This window comes from Fulmarus glacialis, unplaced genomic scaffold (assembly GCF_000690835.1).
Source record: "Fulmarus glacialis isolate BGI_N327 unplaced genomic scaffold, ASM69083v1 scaffold28880, whole genome shotgun sequence".
Classification (NCBI taxonomy): domain Eukaryota; kingdom Metazoa; phylum Chordata; class Aves; order Procellariiformes; family Procellariidae; genus Fulmarus; species Fulmarus glacialis.
Genome location: NW_009186242.1, coordinates 1 through 23,062, shown reverse-complemented (window position 1 = coordinate 23,062; position 23,062 = coordinate 1). Strand labels below are relative to the sequence as shown.

General features: G+C 51.4%; 4 protein-coding genes across 4 annotated transcripts; 3 read left to right on the top strand and 1 right to left on the bottom strand.

Annotated features, from left to right (window-relative positions):
• The first annotated feature begins 1,108 nt into the window (after positions 1-1,108).
• LOC104072395 (E3 ubiquitin-protein ligase TRIM39-like) lies at positions 1,109-7,140 on the top strand. Its single transcript, XM_009587329.1, has 8 exons — positions 1,109-1,528; positions 2,797-2,896; positions 3,142-3,359; positions 3,536-3,558; positions 4,479-4,594; positions 5,074-5,103; positions 5,356-5,765; positions 7,132-7,140. Exons 1-8 carry the CDS (start codon positions 1,109-1,111, stop codon positions 7,138-7,140), a joined length of 1,326 nt encoding a protein of 441 aa, XP_009585624.1.
• A 617-nt stretch (positions 7,141-7,757) lies between these two features.
• LOC104072339 (zinc finger protein RFP-like) lies at positions 7,758-12,674 on the top strand. The gene is made up of 7 exons (XM_009587296.1): positions 7,758-8,177; positions 9,257-9,349; positions 9,987-10,217; positions 10,466-10,488; positions 10,819-10,931; positions 11,568-11,597; positions 12,079-12,674. Exons 1-7 carry the CDS (start codon positions 7,758-7,760, stop codon positions 12,672-12,674), a joined length of 1,506 nt encoding a protein of 501 aa, XP_009585591.1.
• A 585-nt stretch (positions 12,675-13,259) lies between these two features.
• LOC104072240 (E3 ubiquitin-protein ligase TRIM39-like) lies at positions 13,260-19,449 on the top strand. The gene is made up of 5 exons (XM_009587318.1): positions 13,260-13,328; positions 16,297-16,416; positions 17,319-17,341; positions 17,845-17,960; positions 18,929-19,449. Exons 1-5 carry the CDS (start codon positions 13,260-13,262, stop codon positions 19,447-19,449), a joined length of 849 nt encoding a protein of 282 aa, XP_009585613.1.
• A 1,395-nt stretch (positions 19,450-20,844) lies between these two features.
• LOC104072280 (tripartite motif-containing protein 15-like) lies at positions 20,845-22,944 on the bottom strand (the record flags this gene model as incomplete). Its single annotated transcript, XM_009587305.1, has 5 exons — positions 20,845-21,359; positions 21,872-21,901; positions 22,099-22,214; positions 22,503-22,525; positions 22,714-22,944. Coding segments are annotated over 5 exons (915 nt in total), but the record flags the coding sequence as incomplete, so codon positions are not given.
• Between the last annotated feature and the right edge of the window lie 118 nt (positions 22,945-23,062).

Below are 23,062 nucleotides of genomic sequence, written 5' to 3'. Positions count from 1 at the left end.
ATAAATTTTTATATGCAAAATGGCTGTATTAAAGCGTCTTTCTATATTTCAAGGGCTGTTTTCTCTTTCTTGTTAGAGAGAAACTGGGAAAATAGTGCTGTGCCGCCACCAGCATGGCAAACCCTGGTGGCTTTGCTGCCCTCTCTTGACCTGTTTCTTGTAAAGCTCAAATGAAAGCACTTCACGAAGCCTTTCTTCCTTCATCACAGCTGTGATGGGAGGGAACAGCAATGACTCTTCCTGCTTATGTGCCTGAAAACCACCTGGACTGGAAACGGGTTGAAAGGCAATGGCAAATGAATGATGCTGGAAAGAAGGGACAGCAACAATTTTTCAAAATAAAAGCATTTAAAGAGCAGGAGAAGGAAGGAAAAGCATCAGTCCAGACGCTCAGCTATGTCGCTGCAGATCAGAGAAACCTGCTGGGACCTTGCAAGGTCTTGGAGGCACCAGCAATCTCCAGGAACACATAAGCATCTTTGATCCACAGCAGTCTCTGCAGGGTGTTAGTCTGATGTCCCACCTTACCCCAAGGACAAAGCTGATGTCCCAAGGGTCAGAAGTGGCAGAAATTTCTTCTGACATCCAGGAAGGCCCTGCCCCACAGCAAATTGTACATTTGAACCCTTAGGGTCACCCAAGAGGTGTTAGAGTCCTCCCAAACAGCTCTACAGATGCTGTCTCGAAGGGTGCTGAGGTCCTTCCCAAGCCTTGGACCTCGTCACTCCCGATATCTCAGAAGCATTTTCAGCCAGTGATTGTCTCCCACCCCAGCTGCACCACAACCTCTCTTAGGTGCTAGTAAGGTGTGAAGCTCCTGTTCTGGCTGCTGTTGAGTCACCAAATCCACTGATTCAAAGGACAGGATTTGGAGACTGAAAAATCCCAGTGCTTCAGGAAAGGGTAAAAACGGGATGGACATCTCTAATTGTCTTCCTCCCCAGTTGTCTAACTGCTACTTCCCAGCACCGGCAGAGCACCATAAGTAAATATATTGCCATAAGCCCTGCTAGAAAGGGGCTGGACCTCCGTTTAACCAATGGCTTAGAATCAGGAAATCTCTCTCCTTCCTGATCGTTCGAAAGTGCAACAAACTTGGTCGCTCGCCATGGCAGCCAGGATGTCTGTGGAAAACCTCCAGGATGAAGTCTCCTGCTCCATCTGCCTGGAACTTTTCCAAGACCCCGTGTCCATCCACTGTGGGCACAGCTTTTGCCGGGCGTGCATCACTCAGAACTGGAAAGGACTGACCACCAACTTCTCCTGCCCCCGGTGCAGGGAGACGGTGCCCCAGGAGAGCCTCCGACCCAACTGGGAGTTGGCCAACATTATTGAAATAGCTAAGAACTTGAACCTGCAATCGGTCAGAGAGGTGGAAAGAGGGGAGAACTTGTGCAAGGAGCACCAGGAAGCCCTGAAGCTCTTCTGCGAAGACGAGGAAAGGCTTATCTGCATGGTGTGCGACAGGTCCAAGGTGCACCGTAACCATTCTGTGGTTCCTGTGGACGAGGCTGCCCAGGAGTACAAGGTGAGGGGTTTATGGGCACGGTGACGCACAAAGGGCCAGAAATTCCTGGTGTTGCTGCTCTTGATGGGTGCAGATACCTGTACAGCCTTTGGGCTGTGGGATAAACCACCTGTGGACTCATCCATCCTTGTCTCTTGATATCAACTATTGAGGTGGCATTACCTGCCCAGAGGAAGAGGAGGACATAGGAGCGCCACGCTCTTGGGGGCCAAGGAGTCATCTCCCCCAGGGTTCAGCCACAGGCTTAGGGAAGAGTAAGAAACAGATGCGTATGATTTCTCACCACCACAATCCCCGTGTAATCTTTTAATCTCATGATTTGCGATGCTGGGTGTTTACTGAGCCTCATGAGGGTTTGTTTATCCAGCAGCCATAAATGGCTCTCTTCTGCAGGATGTGGGTCCCTTATCAAGATCAGCTATGCTGAAGACCAGTAGGAAAAAAGAAAAAGAGATCCTCAGCCCTTCTCCTACCCCACAGCTCCCCGAAATCTCCTTGACCTTGGATAAAAAAAAAAAAAGAAAAAAAAGGGGGAAGTTAATAGCTTTGAAACAGTTACGGGTGTCACAAAACTTCCCAACACTTACTTCAAGAGCAGTCAAGAGTTCCCCATTGCTTCTGCTGAGCACAGCAAGTCATGCCAAAATCCATGAGATTTGCAACCATAACTGAATTTCCAAAGAAATTAACTCCCCCCCCATCTTCACCCTCAGCTCCTTATTTGTAATTTTTTTTTTTTATTCTAAAAGCTTTACATCAATTACCAGCATCTGACCTAAGACTAAGCTAAGAGAAAAAAAACAAAAACCACTTTTCAAACGAAGGTGTTATTTCTCCCGGCTAAATGGCCCTGCTCACAGCAAAACGCCACCCTCCAGAGGTCGAAAATTTCTTACATCAGCAGCAGATGCAGGTGCCAGACCCGTCTGTCTCCTGCTGCTGCGGACCAGCTGGTGTTAGATGTGAAAGCTCCTCAGCTGGCCTGCTTGCAATCGGGAATGAGCCTGCCTCTAATTTTGCATTGAGCTTTTTTTTCCCCTCTTGGCTTCACCCCTGACAAAGTACTTTCCAGCAATGATGCCTCTGCAGGCAGCTCAGGCCAACCTGAAATCGGTTTATTCCTACAATAAAGAAGCTGGAAAGACCCAGAATGAGTTTCGAGCCAGCTGTGAACCAGGAAGGACCATTGGTGGTGTAATAACAAAGAGCCTACCTCTGATGCCAGACAATGATGCCATTAAACGAGGGACTTATTTCTTTCCTCTCAGGAACGAATTCAGACCCAACTGCAGTTTCTGAAATTAGAGCAAAAGGCACTTCAATCTTCCATGGGGTATAGAGAAGACAGCGTCCAGGACTACACCGTAGGTGCCCATCAGTTTTCCTTGGCAGAGGATGGGGGAAGAAGGGAGGAACACCCCTTGAGTATCACCCATGGGGTGTGGGGAAGGAAGAGTGGGTTTGTATCTTCCCCAAATGCATCTTTTTGGTGGATCCCACTAATGCTTGACCCACCATTGACTCTTGATGTTCTTGTCCCGCTTGATGTTCTTGCCCCCCTTGATGCTTTCCTTTACCCGCTTTGGCTTGTCCTTGGCAGAAGAGGAGAGAAGCTGAAAAGCAGAAGATTGTGACCGAATATAAGCAGCTGCACAAGTTACTGGAGGAGCAGGAGTCGTTTCTGCTGGCCGAGCTGGAGCAGCTGGACGCAGAGATAATGAAAGCGCATGAAGAAATCCTCAACAGGCTTTTGGAGGAGACCACGAGCCTGGGCATGCTGATTGGGGAGATGGAGAGGATATGCCAGCAGCCAGACTATGAACTCCTGAAGGTGAGACCCCAGGCTTCCCAAAATTGCTGTGCAGGCACTGATTGAGCACCAGCTTGGTCGCCAGCTCTCGCTTTTATACCCCAACATGCTAAAAGAGGGATTTCATTACAGTGGGGCCCTCGTACTCCAAGGGGAGGTATTCCAGGTCACTAAGTCTCTTTTTCTCTCTCATCTAGGACATCAAAACTACCTTGAGCAGGTATGTGGTCCTTCTCCTACCAAAACTTCACCACAATAGAGCAGCTTTGTGGCAGGATACTGGGAGAAATCATGTAGGGACAGGTTGGCCCTTCTGCAATATAGCCCTTGGACTTGACTGAGGACACTGGGGTTTGGAAGGAGGGCTCTTCCTCTCTACTTAATTAATGATAAATTCAGACATGTACTGGCACTGACGGCTCAGTCACCTGCACGGGCTGAACTAGGAGGACAGGGCTCCATTTCGGAAGGGCACAGGTTCCTACACTCTTCAAGTGAATATCTGGTGGGGGCATGTTGGGGAAGACTTTTAAGCCACTGCTGAAGAAATAGCTCAGTGTAACAAAAATGAGCATCTTCCTGGAACAAGTTATCAGGGTGCAGCAAGGGCTGGTGGCTCCCTACGGAGCTGCACGCAACCGTACAGGGAGCGGAGACGTCACCAGCCATAACCCCATTCCACGTACCTGAGCAAGGAGAGCCAAGCAGGGCTGGGAAGAGCATCGGGCAGGTCCATGGGCAGGGCTGGGGGCAAGCCAAGAAGGCAACCCACGGGGCGGATCAGCAGGGTCCATGAATGCTCCTCCAAAGCAGCTTGCAAAAGGGCTAAATGCTTCAGGGCTGAGCTTAAATAGAGCCCCTGGACCATGGGCGGGGGTGTGGGGTCCCAGGTGGGTCTGCTCAGGGGTGTTGGTTCCCATTAGGACCCTGACACAACCACCCCATCCTTTCACAGCTGAAGCAAATCAATAAACAGCTACAAGGGGGATGTGTGATCGTGTTGTGTAATTTGCTGTCTAAGATGTGCGAAACGGTGCAGACCCATCATCTTCCCTCCGCTAATTCTCCCCGCTGACTGCTGATAAAACATTGAGTAGCAAACTACAACCAGGAGTAAATACACCCCCTCTTTCCTTCCAGGTGTGAGAGGGAAATGTTCTCGCAGCCGCTCGATATTTCCCCTGAGCTGGAAAAGAAATTCTGTGATTTCACAGAGAAAACCGCAGTCGTCAAGGAGGCTATGGAGAAATTTCAAGGTACCGTGTGCAGGTCCGGAAAGGAAAATGTCATCGTGCTTCTTGGTGGGGAGGGATGGAGTGAAGCCACGTGAAAGAAATACATCCTGGTTGTTGAACGAGGGATTTTTTTTCAAGATGAAATAATGAGGTTGCGAATGAGCAGCTGGTGTTAGTCTGATACTACCTGCCTGCTGCTGCTGTTGCATTGGGTCCCACATATTTCACATTAACTACGTGGAGATAGTGTCTCGCTGCTCTCCCGTGCTCCTCACTGCAGACACGCTCCAATGCGTCGTTGCCTTCGTTTTCTTTGCGGCAGCCCCTCTGTGCGTGGGGGAATTTCATATGTGTAGTCCTGTTTTTCTTCTCTCCCTCCTCAAGTTTCTCTACATTCCCCCAAGCTTGTTCCTGACCCTCTGGATTTTTGCAGAAATCCAGAATCAGACCAATTTATCTTTCTGCCTCTCACATCTCTCACATCTTTCTCTTTCCTCTAGGCATACTGGAGTTCAAACTTCCTTTAAGAAGTAAGTGAACGGAGCATGTGCCCAACCAATCCAGCATATGAAATAAAAAAATATAGTAAATCAAGCTCTGCTGCCCCCAAAGATTAACCTAAACTGCTCTGCTGCCTCCTTTCCTCCTTCTCCCACCCTGGTCCCACCATGAGGCAATGCCTGAGGGGGTCCCACCTGGATCGGATGGATGGGAAGGGAAAGAAAAAGCCCTGTGCCCCCCCAAATCTGCTGCAATGAGCCTGACTCTCTCTCCACCTCCAGCACAGATGACGTTGGACCTGAAGACGGCCAATGCTGAACTCTACCTTGTGGAAGACTGCAGGGTCATGTGGTGGGGAAGCTATGAGCAGGTCCTGCCCTCCAGCCCGGAGAGGTTCAAAGCCCATCCCTGCGTGCTGGGCTCGAGGGGCTTCACGTCGGGTTGGCACTGCTGGGAAGTGGAGATCTATGGAGAAGGCATGTGGGCCATTGGGGTGGCCAAGGAGTCGGTGCCAAGGGAGAGTTGGTTTCCCCTGAAGCCCGAAGCGGGGATATGGGCGCTGTGTCACAGCAGAGATGGGTACCAGGCTCTGACCTCTCCTGATGTCACCCCCTTGGCCCTACACAATGTCCCCCAGAGGATACGAATCTGCTTGAACTGTCAGGAAGGGAGAGTGGTGTTTTTTGATGCTGTGAGCAAAGCACAAATCTTTGCTTTTCTGCAGGCTTCTTTCAAAGGGGAGGCAGTCTACCCATGGTTCCTGGTGATGGAGGATGTTCTCCTCACACTTTTTTCCCAAGGCACAGGAAAAAAAAAAATAAACCCCCCATCCACTCACCCCTGGGAAACAAACCAGGGGCTGAGTTTTGTCCCAGTTCCACCATAAGCCTTTGTGGCTCTGGGTGCTACAAGAAAGGTGGGCTATGCAAAACGCTGTGTGGAGCAGGAGCTCTGCAAAGCTTTCGCATGGCTCCGAGCTCTGATGACCCTCCAGAAATTCCTGCCCTGGGCTGGAGGGTCTGGACAGCCTTAGACCCATCTCTCCATCCCAGGTGCTACCATAACTGGAGATGGAGCCACCGGACAGAGGGGAATTGGTGGGACCAGACAGACTATTTGCCAGGGACAACGTAGAAAAGGAATCAAGGGGGACCCCCCAGGCATATCCCAACCTCAATGATTGTTTACATGTTTAATGCAAAATACAGACACAGCTGCTGGAGCTGGCACCTACCCTGTCATCAAGGACAACATCTTCCCTCCAGCCCAAGCCTCAAATGAAAGGGTAGCGGTGTTCAAGTTCCTTTCCTTTAGTGGAAAATGGGACCATTTCCGTGCCTTAAAATATACTTTGATCTTTTAATCACTAAATGATTGTTCCTCGGTGCCTGCAAACTCGCACCGACGGGGAATTAAAAGTAAATGTGCAATTCTAAGTCGTTTCTGCCTTGTGTGTTTTCTTTTTCTTTTTTCCGTGGGTTTTCTTTGAAAGTTGCTTCAAATAACTGGAGGAAGGAAAAATCATCCTCGTTCCTCTCTGAAACCCACTGCACAGGGAGATGATAAGCCTGAGTTTTCTGCACTGTCAAACACAGCAAGTCTGTGGAAAACAGAGAGGGTGAAAAGTCAGCAGCAATCCAGGAGTTGGAGTCGTTTGCAGCTCGGCTGGATCCTGACTCAACGCGTAAGGGGAGTCAGACCTGGGAATGAACACAAAGAAATGGGACTGTTCCTTTTGGCGTCGGCTCAGCGTGATCCCTGACGCACTGGGCTTTAGTCAAGCAAGAGATTGGACTTTTTCCTTGAGAATATACAACAGACAGAGGGGTTCAGATGAAGGGCCATCAAGTCCTTGGCCTGTCCCCAAAAGTGGATGCCTAGGAAAGCAGACAAAAGCAGGGCAAGGTTGACTATGGGCCTAGGAGCTCCATTTAAACAGCTTAAATGGATAATTAAAGAATTAAAATGTTATAATGAGAGGCATGGAGAGATTTGATGTCCTCTCTCTAACCCCGTTGGGCAATTGCAGACAGTGATTTGATCCTTCTCCTTTCCAGGCTGGATAACCCCAATCTCTAAATCCATCTTGGGCTTCAGTTTGGTGGCCTGACGCTGTCTGCCTCGTACTGGGAAGCCCCAAACTGGTCCCCGTATCCAGATATGGCCTCACACGGGCTGATGGAGGGGGGCAATCCCACCCCTCTCCACTCTTGCTAATGCAGCCCCGTGTGGGGTTGATATCTTTGGGGCACGGTCCCACCGCTGGCTCGTGGACAACTTGTCACCCCCAAGACCCCGAAGTCCTGTTTCATGGTTGGTCCTGGTGCAAGAGGGTATCCCACCCCGAGTTTCATGAGATTTCTCCCCAGTCACTTCTCCAGCCCGTCCTGGTCCCGCTGAAGAGCAGCCCTGCCCTCCAGCCTCCTATCTGCTATCTCACATCTGGCTCAGAAAGTCAACTGAACCGAAACCGGTGGGAGGCCGGCAGGAGGAAGCATCGCGCGTGCTCGCCCTCTTCTCGCTCCTCTTCGAGCCTCCCGCGCCGCCATTTCGTGGCGTTAGGGGGTCGGTTTCCCCCGTTTGCGACGAGAAAACGGCCGAGCCAGAAGGAGGAACGTCCTCCTCTTCTTCCTGCAAAGCGAAGCTCGTTTGATCCCATCCCGGTGGTAGGTTGGGAAGAACCATGGCTACGCAGAGCCCGGCGGAAAGCCTGCACAGCGAAGCCTCCTGCTCCATCTGCCTGGGTTATTTCCAAGACCCCGTCTCCATCCACTGCGGCCACAACTTCTGCCGGGCGTGCATCACCCGCTGCTGGGAAGGGCTGGAGGGACATTTCTCCTGCCCGCAGTGCAGGCAGACGGCTTTCCAGAAGAATTTCCGTCCCAGCAGGGAACTAGCAAATATTGCCGAAATCGCCAGGCAGCTGAGCCTGCGGGCAGGAGGAGGAGCAGCGGGACGGGAGGATTTGTGCAGGCAACACCAGGAGGTTCTGAAGCTCTTCTGCAAGGAGGACCGGCAGCCCATCTGCGTGGTGTGCGACAGGTCCCAGGCTCACCGCTCCCACACCGTGATCCCCGTCGAAGAAGCTGCTCAGGAATACAAGGTAAAGCTCGAGGATGTGCTCGCACCTCCCCACCTCACGGAAAATCCCTTTCCAGGGGCAAAGTGCGGCCGCTCTCCGCGCACCTCCGTGGCGCAGCAGCGAACGGGGGGTCTTTGGGTGTCCCTTGCCCACGTGCTTCCTGTTTGCATTTTATTGCACGGACATTTGTTTTTCACAATGTTCCTATCAGGGGTTTCCCCCCCCCTTCTTTCATTTATTCATCTTTGCCAACAACCTGGGAGAAATTAAAAAATACTTTGTTAGCCTTTTTCCTCTTTGAACTCTGCTGTTGACTTGACTGTACTGAAATACTGACAAGGATAAACATTCAAAACATGTAAAAATGCCCAAGAATTCCCTTTTTTCTTTTTTTTTTTTTTAAACATGGTTACATCTGTTATTGAGGGCGATTTTGCATCTTTGTTCCCCTATTCACTGTTTCTTTAGTTTCAAATACAGAGAAATAACTTTTTCCTGTCTCTTCCCCTTCTCTGCTCCTTTTCGGTTTTACTGCTGATCCAAACCTGTTCTTGTCATCTTCCTCACCCAAAAGTCAAGCACTTTGCAGAGCCGTGCAACGTCCTGCAGCGTGAACAGGAGGAACTCCTTGCTGCAAGGTGTTGCTGATGCTGAAGGTTTCTGTGGGTTCAAAAAGCACTTATATAAACGCACGCTAAATGAATCCACTGGGGGTCATTAAATACAGAGACATTTATCCCAGCGCCACCAATTTCTGGAGGCCGTGAGTGTTTTTGAGGGAAATCTCACCACGCGTTTATCTCGCTCTTACATGCTTCCCGGGACATGGGTTATTGATTACTGTTGGTGTTTTGCTCTCCTGCAGAATTTTCCCCCGTGCTTGTGGCCAGGTTGGTGTTTGCAGGTTGCCTTTTCTTTGCACAGATCTTCAGAACATCGTAGGTCGCTTTTGGACCTTCCTCCTCCTCCAGTTCTGCTCCTTGCAGAGGAGCCAGTGTTTAGGCAAAGCCTCTCCCACCTAAGATGAGGGCAGAAGTAATTTTAGTGGAGAAAAAGGATTTTTCTCAGCTCCTCCAAGAACATCTTTTCTTTTTCCTCAGGAAGAAATCCAAGCCCGCCTACAGGCTTTAAAGGAGGAGAGAGAAAAATACCTGGAAAGCAAAAAAACCGGAGCAAGGAAGAGCTCGTACCTCGTAGGTGCCTTCCAGCAGGAGCCTGGGTCTCTCCATCCCCCCCAGCATTGCTGGTGTATTTTGAGGCCAGATCTTGCATATTTGGTTTGCAGAGTGTTGTGCCCTTTGCTCTGGGCACCGGCCAACCCTGGGTTTATCTGCTGGGGTTTCACATCAGCTGGAGCCTGCACGGGGGAGATAACGTTGCAGCTCCTCTGCAAGGGAGCCGGGGGGGGCAGACAGCCCCCAGCCTGGTCTAGAGAGATGGGCTGGAAGGTTTGGGGTTTTTTTCCCCCTAAACTTTATAAAATCTCCCAGTTGAGGTTGCATCCTTTGGTTTTGCTTCCAGGTGGCTTTGAAGCACTAATCTGTTTTTCTTGGGCATGGTGGGACTTTTCTGTAGCCCCCATCATCTCCTGCCCATCTTGCAGAGCTTCACCTGAGGCTACAGGGCTTCCTTCTGCAAAGGTCTGGGGGTTGTTGCAGAGAGATGTGACACTAACAGAAACGGGAATGATGTAAAAATAATCCACGAGGGAAGTTTTTGCCAGTGTTTCAGGTGCTAGAGTCGCAGAGAGGTCGCGCCATGCCTTCTTCTGTGTGGGGAGGTCTCCTGTCCCTCTTTCATCCCCTTTGCCCTCATCTCTGATCCTGGCAGGAGAAAACCAAAAACGAAGGGAAGAAGACAGCGTGTGAATTCGAGCAATTGCACCAATTTTTGAAGGACCAAGAGCGCCTCCTCCTGACCCAGCTGGCAGACCTGGACCGGGCCATCACCAGGGTCCAGGAGGAAGCAGTGGCGAAGGTCTCGGAGGAGATGTCCCACCTCGACACCCTGATCTGGGAGATGGAGGGGAAATTCCAACAGCCGGCGAGCCAATTCCTGCAGGTGAGAGCCCAAAGCATTGGGGTTGGTGGGGAAAGGAGGGATAGAGCAAAGCCTGAGACCTGGGAGCCCAAATTCAGCCCCACGGGAACTCCCTGGAGTCTTCAAGCATTGCTGCCAGTGGGATCATCACATGGGTAGGGTCCTCCTTTGCTACTGCATTGCCATAAAAATATATAACTTCTGTTAGAAGACACAACACTTGTTGTTCCTCTTCCCCAACTGTCTCTCCTCTCTCTTCCCACCTTTAGGACATCAGAAGACTCTTGAATAGGTAAGGTGGCTCCTCACTTTACCCACCCTGGTGCTTGGAGAGGTCTGGATGCCACCTGGGTGAATCCCGAGGTCGGGGTTTCAAAGCAGAGGGGTGCAGGCGACAGCTCAGCCTCCCACAACAGTGCCTTTTGTTCGGAAATGTCCGTTCAGCGACTGCCTGGGGGAAGCAAACTGCAAAGAAAGAGGGCAGGGAAAAGGGGGATTTTATTTGCTCCCGGATAAGTATCCTCGGCCCATCCCATAGCTTCTCCTGGATTATTTAATGAGAACAAAATGAGCAAGCAAATACATCACACACGGGTTTTGCCCGCTTTTGCTCTCTTTGCAGTTGCGAGATGAAGTTCAACCCTCCGGTGGAGATTTCCTCCGATCTAGAAAGAAGACTTGAGGACTTTGTTCAGAGAAACGTCCTTGTGAGAGGCATGCTGAGGAAATGCCAAGGTACCGAGCAGGGTTAGGAGCGGGCACGTTGCCTTTTGTGCCCGATATCTGGGAGAAACTGGGTTCTCGTGTGCTGGCTGCTAACGCAAAACCCACCTAGTAACTGTTGTAAATAAACGCAGCTGAAACTTTTAACCAGAGAAGGACACTGAGAGTTTTTCCTGGGGCAAAAATAATTGGGAAGTGGAGAGGAGAGAAAAACAAGCTCAGCAAAGGAGTCTCCTCTCCCCTGTCTCATGTGAAAAGCAAATTCAAGCAGAGCTGCTGGTGCGGTTGTTCCCATCACTTCCAAGCTGGTGGGAAAATCAAAGTTCGTGTGGGTACAAAGCCAGGGAGGGGATGCTGCAACAGAGGGAGAAATCCATTGCGGTGTCTCTTGGAGATGAGTTTAGCTTGGCCAGGAGGTTCATCTGCCCTGGCTTTGGGAGAGTTGCGTGGCTATCACAGCATCAATACCTGCACCAGAGCAAGTCAACCCAGCGATTTTGCACCCAGCCAAGCCCTCACACCCTCAGTATTTCCCCTCCCAAGTCTCCTGTTAGCCGTTTCGCCTCCCCAGCCTGCATGATGAAGCTAAGCTGCAGCCGGTTTATCTGACACGTAAACCTGATACCGTGAAATCTCTCTCCTCTTTAGACAGCCTGATGTTTAAATTGCAAGAGCCAAGTAAGTCGACGGTGGTGGGCGGGAGAAAATGGGTTTGGGGCTTGTGGAAGAGATTCCCAGGGAAAAAACCAATGCAGTCCCCCCAGGGAGAGGAAGGGAAGGGTTGATGCTCCTGGTGCATCCAGGTGCTGAGATATGGTCCTAATAAAGCCAAATGCCCCTCTGGGACCCGAAGAAAGGGAACAGAGAAGAGTGTTCGTGCTTCTCCTTCTCTCCCCCTGAATTTCCCACCATCCCTCCCCATGCCTCTGCTCCATGCTTTGTCCTCTCTCCCTTCTCCTTCCACCCAGGGGCATCTCTGCTGGGGGACCCCAAGGCTAGTGCCAACCCAAGGCATGCCCATACCCCCCGTGAAGCATCCGGAGCTGGGAAAAGCAGGAGAACAGGGCTGGTCCCAGGTGCTGGGAGGAAAAGAAACATCTCCAGTCTCTCCTGGGGCCAAGCCCTACCTCCAATACTCTGGTTCTCCCTTGTCCTGCAGCCAACGTGACCCTGGACCCGGCCACGGCTCACCCCAACCTTCACCTCTCCGAGGACCGAAAACAAGCCAGGGGCCAGCTGACTCAGCAGGACCTCCCGGACAACCCCGAGAGATTCGACTTCGAACCCTGCGTGCTGGGCTGCGAGGGCTTCACCTCGGGGAGGCACTTCTGGGAGGTGGAGGTGGGGCAAGGGGGTGTCTGGGCCCTGGGGGTGGCCCGAGCATCGGTCAAGAGGAAGGGACCGATGAGCCTCACCCCCAAGGAGGGGGTCTGGGCGCTGGAGGCTTATCACTCCCTCACATCCCCCCGTGCCAACCTGCGTCTGAATCCGCTTCCCAGGAGGATACGGGTCTCCTTGGACTATGAAGGGGGGCGGGTGGCATTTTTCAGCGCAGATGATGATGCTTCCATCTTGGTTTATACCAGAGCCTCGTTCAACGGGGAGAGGGTCTTCCCCTGGTTCAAGATGGGGATGGGGGCTCGTTTGCAAGAAATCACCCAAACCCCACCCTCAGAGGACCAGTCGGTGGCCGGGCAGCTGATGTCCCTACTGGACTGGGTAGGATTCAGGTCTCCCCTCCGAATCTGTCCTTGAGATGTCTGTCAATCAGGCCTTAACGGAAGGGACATCTGCGTGATGCCAGGTGGTTGCTGTGGTTGCTCAGAGCATCTCATCGAGAGAACTTGCTGCTCCTCTCCCATGTCCATCTCCATTGGGAGCTTTGGGATGGCACCTGTATGGCAAGGATGGGGAGATGGGACACCAGCAGCCGGCGGTGAGGAGAAAGGATCAGCCAGTATGAGGTGATGGAGTCAGAGCATCAGAAGGAAGGGAACATCGAGGGGCTGATCAGGGATGGAGAGCACTCAGGACTTTGAAACATGTGGTCTTTTTAAATTTATTTTGCCCTTAATGGACTGAATCCTCCTGTTTCTATCTCTTTGCAAAGTGTTTTCTTTCTGACATCAATTGCAAGGCAGATCCAGAATCTGTTCTGCCAGGGGAGGTGGCCTTTCACCGCAAGGTGTCTTGGTTTGGGGAGCTGGTCTCTAGCTCTGTCTACATTTCTGATATTTATTTTAAATAAAAGAGCATTTTGTTTTGCATTCTCTACTTTCTGCCTTGCTATGGATGTATTATTCCGGATTTCTCAGCTTTTGGGTCAGCAAGCTGCCCAGGATGGGGACATCTCGCTTACCTTTCCACGTTCTCGTGGTGGACCTCCAGGCATTCAAACGCCCTTTGCAGGTAGTGAGGGGAAACAAACCCACCTGGAATGCAATTTTCCACACCATTATACACGTCCAGCTTTCTGGATAACTCCCAAGAAAATCCTGTTTGTCCCTGTTGGCTCTTCGGGAGGGATAACGTGGGATAAATTGTACCAGAGGCTCCTGTGGTGGTGCCGGTTAGATATTCCTCGACTATAAAAGCAGCTGGAGTGGATACGTGAAATACAAGTTCTGGCATTTTTGCCTAACTCACCTACATTGATTCCCTCAAAAACTGCTGATTTTTCTTCCCAGGAGACCCAAAGGAGGAAGAGGCATCACTGAAATAAATACACGTTATTGATTATAGAACCGAGAAGAGGAAGCAGAAGCGAGAGTGGGAGGGAGCAGGCTCAGAATAACAGACGAGAGATGAGTGGGCACCCCGTGATGAAGCCCCGTCTCACCATCCCCACCGAGGGCAAACTTACAGCCGATATTTCAGTGCTGCTCTTTGTCACATTGTCACATCTCCCCTCCATCCACGCTCCTCCGTCCGGTGCATCGCTGTCACTTGGTCCCATGGGTTGGGAAACACGGGGGATCCCGCTGCAGGATAGACATCTGCTTTCTGCAAAGCCAACGTGAAATGACTGCAGGAGCTCAAGCATGAGGATTTATTAGAAAAGGGCAATCAGGGCTACTGGGAAAGACTTTTGAGCAAAAAAGCCTGGAGTATTTTTTGCTCTTTCTCCCATCTCATCCCCTTTCTCTTAGCCACATCTCTGACAGGGAGGAGCATGATCCCATGTGTCACCTTGTATGTTGGGTCCATGTCCTGACACTGAGTCAAGCCCAGCTGGGAAAGGCAGAGGAGAACACGAATAGACAGGCTGTCATAGAGTCATAGAATCATAGAATCATTAAGGTTGGAAAAGCCCTCTAAGATCATCAAGTCCAACCGTCAACCCAACACCACCATGCCCACTAAACCATGTCCCTGTCAGTGCAGGAAGGACCAAAGAAGAAAACCTGGGTGAACCAAGGGAAAAGCTCTTGAGCTCTTCTGCAAGGACACATTTGCTGGAGGTCCCTGAACCACCGTGGTCCCACCACGCTCCTCTCAGAGGCACCTGCTGAGAAACACAAAACACTGAACCCCGGTGTTTTTTACCAAACTCGGTGCTTTCCTTGGAGGTAGTGATTGAAGTTTTTCTGATTCTTTTAGGGCCACAGGTTCCCTCCATGTCTCTGATCCCCATCCAGCTGTCTCCCATCTCCAGCTCTCTTCCAGGCTGTCCCTTCGCTCTAGAAATCTGCAATGCAGATGTCTCCACCCCAGCCGGTTTTCCAGGCTCTGTAGACGCTTTTAGGGTGCAACTCATTTGACCAACCCTAGGCACCTAATTTTGAGATGAAAGGAGCTGCGCCCTAGGCTCTGCCGACGGTGCAGAGCCGCTCTCCACCGAAGAGCAAAGCAGCCCAGCTCAGACGGAGTTGTCTCATTAGATGCCAACATTCACTTGGTTGCACCCATCTCTTGCATCTGGGTCTGGCAGGACAGATTGCCTCCCAAGCTGCTCACCCCAGGCCATGCTTCCCTGGGAAGTGGTTGCAGGGCGTTTGCTTCCAGTCCTGCTGTTCCTGGAGCGAGCGACTCTCCCGCGGCTCTTCCTGATGGGAATAGTTTGCTGGAAAGGAGACTCGCTTCTCCAAACCTGGTCAAGTGATTGCAACTGGGAGAGTTATCGCAGTTGGCAGCCCTTCAGCTGGGTCACAGTGACCCCATTTCTAAAACTCCCAGTTGCTGCCATGCAAAAAATATATATATATTTAGCCATGGAGCTTAACAAAGGAGCAGTGGGTTAGGAATTGCTTAGAAACATTTCCCTGTGAGCTCAGAGCCAGGACAGTGCTTCTTGGAGGGCAGGTAGCCATGGGCGGCTATAGGCACATTCGTGGCAGGGGTCCCAAGGACCCCAACTTGTGCCCCGTTACGCACATTGAGTTGCAGCCCCTCTTCCAGCACCTACAGGGTTCTGGTTGCACATTTCCCTCCCTGTTTTCTTACGTTTTCCCCATCCGTGGTCCCACCAAGCTTCAAGAGCTCCTCACCCTCCCGGCAGCCTGAACGTCTTTTGCCTCCAGCCCTGTCCTGGGAGGGCTGATGGTTTTGCCTAGTGCCCAGCCCTAAAAAAAGAAGGGGCCAAAAGCAGCGAGGTGACAGCCCTCAACAGCTCCCCAGAATAAAAAGCTGGAAGATTGACAAGGGAGAAACATGACGCTCCCAGCAGATCAAGTCAAGGGTGTCACCACCTCCTGCCCAGGAGACATGGCACGAAGAGCTGACTCGCAGGCTCAACGCATCCGTGCCGCAGTTTTACCCAGGACTGGGAAGGAACAGGAAGAGAAAGATCCAGCCCCATCAAAGGGACAAAAACAACAGGTTTTTTTAGTTTGCTTCGGAAGAAATTCAGGCGGATATTAAGTTTTCTGAAGGAAGAGAGAGAAGGTCTCCGAGGAAGGACAGCTACCCTGGAGTGCAGAAAACTGGAGGATCTGGTAGGTGTCAACCTCCCTGACCTTTCAAGTCCCTGGGCAGTAATACACCGACTTTAGGGTCATTTCTTTAGATCCTTTTCGGTTGCTTTGCACCACTGCTGTGCTGGTGAGTGCAGGAATATCAAGGCTTTCTGCCCGAGTTCACGCAAGTGTGTTTGTGGCTTTTATCAGCATCTTTCCTTCCAAATCCATGTTGCTTTTTTGCATCAAGTTTGATTTCCCCTCCCCCCCCGCCACGTTTCTCCAGGAATTCAAGAAAAGTTAGGAGGGATGTGGGTTCACAGGTGATCTCCTCCTGTGGGAAACGCCTTTCCATGAATTCCTCACGGTATTTCCCATCCCACTGCTCCTTCGTTTCCATCTTAAAAGGGGAGGATAGAAGCTCAGCCCTGGCAGACCGTGCTCAGGTCCCAGGAGGACATGAGCTCTTCTTGCTTTCCCAGCTGGAAGACCTGAAAAATGAGATTGAGAAGAGGCAGGCAAAAAATGCCACCAAACTCTCGGAGGAGATTTCCCAGCTGGACACCTCGACACAAGGGCAAGAAGAGAAGAATCAGCAATCGGTGAGTGAATTCATCCAGTTTACAGCTTTTCGAGGGAAAATTGTAGGGAGGGTCCTCACCACCAGGTAGCTACTGGCTTCATTATTTGGGCTTTCCTAGGTCAAATTTGCTCCTATTCCCTCTGTAGATCTGAAAATCCCAAGGGGATGAGGAGAGGGAGATTTGCAGCCTGGAAAGATGGGAAAAAAAGGGAATGAAATCACTGCCTGTGGGAGGGAATAGCGAGGGCTGGTGGTTCCCCATGGGATGGGGAGCTGAGCATGATAGCGTCGGGAGCAAGAGCATCACCAGCCTTCACCCCACCTTTGCGGTACCTGAGAGCGGGGAGCAGGGCAGGACAGCCCGGAGCGTCGGGTAGATCCATGGGCAGGGCTGAAGGCAAGCTGGGAATGCAGCCCATGGGATGAATCAGCGGGGTCCATGGCCGTGTTCCTCCAAGGCATCTTGCAAAAGGACTAAATACCCCAGGACTGAGCTTAAATAGAGCCCCTGGGCTGTGGGGGGGGTCTCAGGTGGGTCTGATCAGGACCGTTAATGTCTATTAGTGCTGCTGGGGGCCCTGGTAATCTGCAATGGTCTAATGGGATTATGGAGCAGACAGAGCCAGTGTCTCGGAGGTGTCCAGTGAAAGGATGAGGGGCAACTAGAACAGGTTGCAGCAAGAGAAATTTTTTCTAGGTTTGGGAAAAAAATGTTTTCCTTGTGAGCGTGGTGCCTCCCTGGATCAGGGTCCCTCTGGATGTGGGCATCTCCATCCCTGCACGTATTCAGAGCTTGCCTGGACACAGCCCTGAGCAGAGACCCGAGAGGTCCATTCCCAACTAAACAATTCAGCATTGCTGTGATTTAAGGAGAAAAGCTCACGCTGACCTTCGTTTTCTCTTTCTCTCTTCTTTCCCCAGGATGTGAAAAGCACCGTCAGCAGGTACGTGGCCTCTCTGAAAAGCCGTTTCATCAACTTTTCAAAGAGCAATGACCATGGAGGAGAAAACTCATCGGTGGCTGCTGAATACACCTCTGCTTCAGGGAAATTGCGAGAGTCTGGAAGGGTATTTTGGGTGCTCGTCTCCTCTCTTCATCATTTCTGGGGATGCGCTAATCAAAGGAGCTTTAGTCTCAAAATGACCTCCACGTTGGCAAAGGCTGGCTTTAATTTTACTGCAAAGTCTGGGCTCTTTTCTCTAGCCCAGTCCTCTCAAGCTGGACCTTTCTCATGGTCTACATAAAAAATAAAATTAAAAAAAAAAAAGATTAATCCAACAAATTTGGCCTTTACTTTCCTTGAGATTTGGGTTGCCAAGGGGGTGAGATTAAAAACCCAACATTCTGGCAATACCATCGCCTCATTTCTGGGGGCATCAGATTTCCTGAAATGATGACAATCCCTCCAAAAAGTGTGGGTTGGTTTTTTTTTTTCCCCCCCCTCAGGTGTGGGAAAGTGACTTTCCAGCTGCCAGTGGATGTTTCTCCAGGGTCAGAAGAGAGAGTCTGTCATTTCTCATGGAGGAACAGTGCTCTGAAGGAAACTCTGAAGAAGCTACAAGGTACTGAGAAGGGCTTGAGGAGGAGAAAAAAATAGGCTAGCCATATTTTGGGGAGAGCTGGAAGAGCTGAGCTGCTCTTAGCTCATTCTGGATACACTTTGGGAACAGAAATACTGCCGAGGCAAACCCTGGGATGGAGGAGAGGAAGAGCAAAGGGCTTTTCCCGGTCAGAAGAAATGACAATTTGATGCTGCCTCATTTATCACTCTCTTAATTATACATGTTTCGCCCTAATTCCTGAAAGATGCTCATGGATGAGGGATGGGCTGCTCTCTGGCTTGGCTCCCCCGCCAGCCGAGCCTTTCCCAAACTTGCCTTCTGCCGAGAGTGAGAACGCAAGAGCCGCCGTACCTGTTAGATGAAGGCACACCTAGCCCAAAGTGGCCAAAAATAGATGCTGAAGGAAGAATATGAAAATCAGGGCAACCCAACAAGTTTTTTCAGCCCTGCAGCTGGAGCCTTAGCGTAACGCTGGAGGAAAACCCACCCCAGGGCAGAGCCCTTGCCTCGAAACCTAACGATTTCCATGAAACAAATACGGAAACAGATTGACCCAATTCATCACCCCGTCTTCAGGTTTTAGCTCTTTTTTTTCTTTTTTTTTTCAATCACATGCTCAGCCAAACCCGTCTGGTCTTGTCCTGTGGTTGATGCTTGCTGTAGGAGACGACCTGCTCGAGACTTTCCTGGTTTACATACCACCTATCGCTCTCCTTCGTTTTTTTTTCTCCCCTCAGCATTTATTTTTGACCCGACGTAGCCTAAAATCTGCAGGGATTTCTGCGCGAGTCTGTTGCCGTTACTGTGCACCTTTTCCTTTTTTTTTTGTTTAAAAACACCTTTTCTGCTTCATGTACAGCACCCTTCCTCTTCTTGGGGATGCTTCCATCTTGGGATGCTTTTGCCCCTTGGATGCATCCCTGGGATGCTCAGCCTTGCTTCTGACACCCCTGTCCCCCACCCCACAGCCATTGTCACCCTGGACCCCGACACGGCTCACCCCGACCTCATCCTCTCCGAGGACCGTAAGAGCGTGAGACGCGGGGAAGGACGACGGGACCTGCCTGATAACCCGGAGCGATTTGACTACTGGCCCTTCGTGCTGGGATGCCAGGGCTTCGCGGCAGGCCGGCATTGCTGGGAGGGGGAGGTGGGGGACGGGGGGGATTGGGCTGTGGGGGTGGCCCGCGAGTCCATCCGTCGGAAGGGGCATCTCAGCCTCTGTCCCCAAGGAGGGATCTGGGGGGTGGAGAAGTGGGGGGGACAAGTTCGGGCGCTCACCAGTTGCAAGGTGACCCTCCTGCCCCTCCGTTGGGTGCCCCGGCGGGTCAGCGTCCACCTGGACTACGCCGGAGGGACGGTGGCATTCTTTGACGCCGATGAGGGGGGGCTCATGTTCATTTTTTCCCGCGCCTCCTTCACGGGGGAGAGGGTCCGCCCGTGGCTCTGGGTGGTGGGGGCCAGGTCCCAGCTCAGGCTGTGTCCCTGAGACATGGGGAGCACTTTCTACAGCCTCAGGGGACAACCACACGTCCCCCCCGCCACCCCTGGGACCGCGGGGAAGAGAAGAAATGGGAACTTTGGCTTTTGTGTTTCCTTCTTCCCCGTGAAACTGGGGATGGATGTGCAGGGAGAAGAGAGAAGCCTGAGAAAAATGAGGCAAAGAGAGGGGACCTTGGGGCATAGAAATGGGAAATAGTGGGAAAAGGGGAAAAATTCAAAGCGGGAGTAGTAGAAAAGCTTGCCTGATTAAGTACAGATGTCCCCGTCTGAGCTGGTCACCTCCAAACCAAGGTGTCCAAACTTTACCCCCCCCAATGGGTGCAATTACCCTAAACCAGTCGGTTTCTCCCTTATAAAGGATCCTGGAGTGGCCAGTTCAGACACAGACACCTGCACCGTGAGTTTCTGATGTCAGGTGAGGTTTATCCCAGCAATGTGGAGTCTTACCAACGCGGTATCTTTGCTGGTGGGAAGTTCGCACATGGCAAAGCTCCTGAGCCTCAACTGTTTCCTCTCTTCTCCGAAAATTGATATTTGAAACCTCCACGATGTAGATCATTCATAATAAAAAAATAGATGATTTTCCTCCTCCGTGTCTTTCCCTCTGGTTGGGACTGCCAGCAGACAGGAGAGCAGCGTGGCACATGGCTTCCAGGGATGTCCCTAAGGTCACCTGCACAGGGCTTGTGGACCCTTCTGGGTGCAAGCCCAGCCAACTCACAGGCTTTGTGCAACTAGAATCATGGAATCATTAAGGTTGGAAAAGATCTCTAAGATCATCGAGTCCAACCGTCAACCCAACCCCACCATGCCCACTCAACCATGTCCCTCAGCGCCTCATCTACACGGCTTTTAAATCCCTCCAGGGATGGTGACTCCACCACTTCCCTGGGCAGCCTGTTCCAAGGCCTGACCACTCTTTCAGTGAAGAAATTTTCCTAATGTCCAGTCTAAACCTCTCTTGGCGCAACTTGAGGCCATTTCCTCTCGTCCTACTCAGCAACGGGATTTAGTTAACCAAAACTCCAGCTCCCCGCCTTGAACCTGACGTCCAAAAGCAGCAAATAACCAGACAGAGAAGAACATTACCGCATGTGAATCTTTTTACTTCAGCTAAAACCGTAAGACCAGAGAAGCAGTCAAGCTGGTGCAGGGTGCTGTGGGGCAGAGGTGGCTCCGTTTGTCAGCCACCGACGCCCCAATTTGGGGATGACCATTTGGGACACTGACCCACAGAAATGCTCAACCCTTTGGCATCACTGAGGATGGAAAGAGAGGCCAGAAAGGCCAGTTAGGACTTTAGTAGACAGAAGTCCTCCAAAGTGCTGGAAATAGGGATGTTGGGGACATAAAACTCGTGTTTGGGTAAGAAGGGAGAGCTTCAGGGACACAAAGTGATCTGGGACCCCTCGCTCCACACCAGGAACCAGGGATGAATACTCTCCCCTTTAAATGAAGCTGCTGGGAAAGTGAATATCAGGGCCCTCTTATCAACATCAAAAAATGCCACCTGACCCTTTTCATAGTCCAGGGAGACCCGGACCCTTCTGGGGACCTGGATCTGGTATAGCGGGATACGCTCAAGGGAGGTGAGAGCCCAAAACTGACCCTCACAGAGACCCATGGACCAGAGCTCTACCTCGGGGCTCACAGCGGTCTCCTCCTTCCTCTTCAGGGACTCCCTGGCCACCCCCACAGCCCAGGAGCCTTTGGGTGTCACCTCCACCTCCCAGCAGCATCTCCCCGAGGTGATGCCCTCGCAGCCCAGCACGCAGGGATCGGTGCCGAACCCCTCAGCAGATGGGTCCTGCTGGGCATCTTCCCACCTCACGCTCCTCCCGTCCGCCGACACGATGAGCTGGGGGTGAGCCGTGGATGGATCCAGGGTCACCTTCACTGCAAGGGACAGAGCGTAGAGCATGAAAGGAAACCAAACCATTTCCCGTGGCCTCGGGTTCTGCCTCGCTGCTGGGGCTGAGCGGGGAGGTCCTGCAGCACCATCCACCCCATTGCTTGGGATGCTCTGCCCTTGCTGCAGGGGCAGACGTTGGTTGCTTTTCCCATCCCACAGGACCCAGGCAAGCGTCAGAAGAAGATTCCCAAGGCAGCAAGAGAACAAGCCCCAAGGCAGATGAGTAGGAGACCCCGACCCTTTCTTTTTGTGCCAAAAATGCCAAACTAGGCATTTGTTCCCTGAACATACTGACGTGAGGGGCACACTCAGCCTTCATGCAGTTAGCAGCTCCATTGAAAGAAATGAATCCATCAAGACATTATGGTGAGGATTCCCCGACTCCTTATGGTGGTTTTGCCCCTCCCTTCCCCCCAAACTCATGGTCCATCCCATGTTGGGCTCAGCCTTCCCTTGGTCCTTCCCACTCCCTCACCTCCAGGAGATGTGGACTTACTCTTTTCAGGCAGCTCAAACATCAGGATGTCTAAAGAGGGGAGAAGAGACATTATCTGATATAACATGCAGGTATCAGTGAGAACAGGAAAACAGAGAGGTTGTTCTGCCACGCTGAGATCACATATATAATTGCAATAAAATATAATTTATACTCTAAGTAAATAAATATAATTTATGCTCGCACAGGTATTGCTCCATCTCCCCACCCCAGCCCACGCTCAATACCTTGGAAGCTCCTCAAAGTCTCCTCGAGAACAATACTTTTCTCCCTGAAGTGACTGATTTTCTTTTCCAGCTCTGGAAGAAGCAATGGGGGCTGCTGGAAATTTTCATTTTCAAACCTAGAGAAGGAGGACAGAAGGAAGAGAAGGTGCATCTTCTCAGAGAAAGACCAAGAAATCTTTTGTGCGCACCCATAGCTCAGAGGAGCTGGTGCAGGCTTTAATAAACCTGCTGCACATTCAACGATGGGTAAAGACACCTTTGCTCAGAGCCTCTGTGCACAAAGTCAAACATTTGACTTCTGGGTGAGGTTTTATAAAGGCTTTCCTGTACCTCTCCTGTCAAACCCAAGGTCCAACCTCCCTCCCCAGCCTGGGATGGAAGGAGAAGCTCAGGAAGCCCCGTACCTGCTCAAGGTGCCTCTGATGTCCTGGAAGGGAGAGAGGGAAGAGGAAATTCAGTGAATGGGTCTTGGCAGCAAAACATCTACTGAAACCTCAACAGCACGGATGTGGCTTTGGAGCTGGGCACAGCCTGGGTTCGGCAGCATCATGGGGCAATACCCAGAGCCAGAAAATAGCCTGGAGCCAGGTGGTGGTAGCCTGGCTTCTCCCTCACCTGCAGAAATTTGCTTGCTGGTTGCTGGCACTTCTCCTCCACCTCCTGGATCAAGGTGTCCAGACGAGAGATCTCCTTTGTCAGACTAGTGATGTTTTCTTCCTGCATTTTCTCAATGTCCCTCTCCAGGTCCCCCAGCTGAGCCAGCAGATGATGAGCATGGTCCTCTAGGAAGAGACGCAACCCTTCGAACTTGGAGAAAACCCTCTGCCGCTCAGCTTCGGTCTTCTCCTGCAAGGAGGGAAGAGCAGATGGAGAAGGATGCAGTGAAGTCCCACGTATGCCAGTGACTGCACACCTAGGAAGTCAGTGTCTCGAGTATCCTTTATTCTTTTTTTTTATATATATA

What these genes read in the sequence shown, in the direction of transcription:
- LOC104072395 (XM_009587329.1), top strand. Translation starts at nt 1,109, where the DNA reads ATGGCAGCCAGGATGTCTGTGGAAAACCTCCAGGATGAAGTCTCCTGC. An exon ending in ATCAAAACTACCTTGAGCAG is followed by an intron (nt 3,559 to 4,478) that starts GTATGTGGTCCT and finishes CTTTCCTTCCAG; the next exon opens with GTGTGAGAGGGAAATGTTCT. An exon ending in GTTCAAACTTCCTTTAAGAA is followed by an intron (nt 5,104 to 5,355) that starts GTAAGTGAACGG and finishes CTCCACCTCCAG; the next exon opens with CACAGATGACGTTGGACCTG.
- LOC104072339 (XM_009587296.1), top strand. Translation starts at nt 7,758, where the DNA reads ATGGCTACGCAGAGCCCGGCGGAAAGCCTGCACAGCGAAGCCTCCTGC. An exon ending in ATCAGAAGACTCTTGAATAG is followed by an intron (nt 10,489 to 10,818) that starts GTAAGGTGGCTC and finishes CTCTCTTTGCAG; the next exon opens with TTGCGAGATGAAGTTCAACC. An exon ending in CATGCTGAGGAAATGCCAAG is followed by an intron (nt 10,932 to 11,567) that starts GTACCGAGCAGG and finishes TCTCCTCTTTAG; the next exon opens with ACAGCCTGATGTTTAAATTG.
- LOC104072240 (XM_009587318.1), top strand. Translation starts at nt 13,260, where the DNA reads ATGGGGACATCTCGCTTACCTTTCCACGTTCTCGTGGTGGACCTCCAG. An exon ending in CATTCAAACGCCCTTTGCAG is followed by an intron (nt 13,329 to 16,296) that starts GTAGTGAGGGGA and finishes TTGCTTTCCCAG; the next exon opens with CTGGAAGACCTGAAAAATGA. An exon ending in GTGAAAAGCACCGTCAGCAG is followed by an intron (nt 17,342 to 17,844) that starts GTACGTGGCCTC and finishes CCCCCCCCTCAG; the next exon opens with GTGTGGGAAAGTGACTTTCC.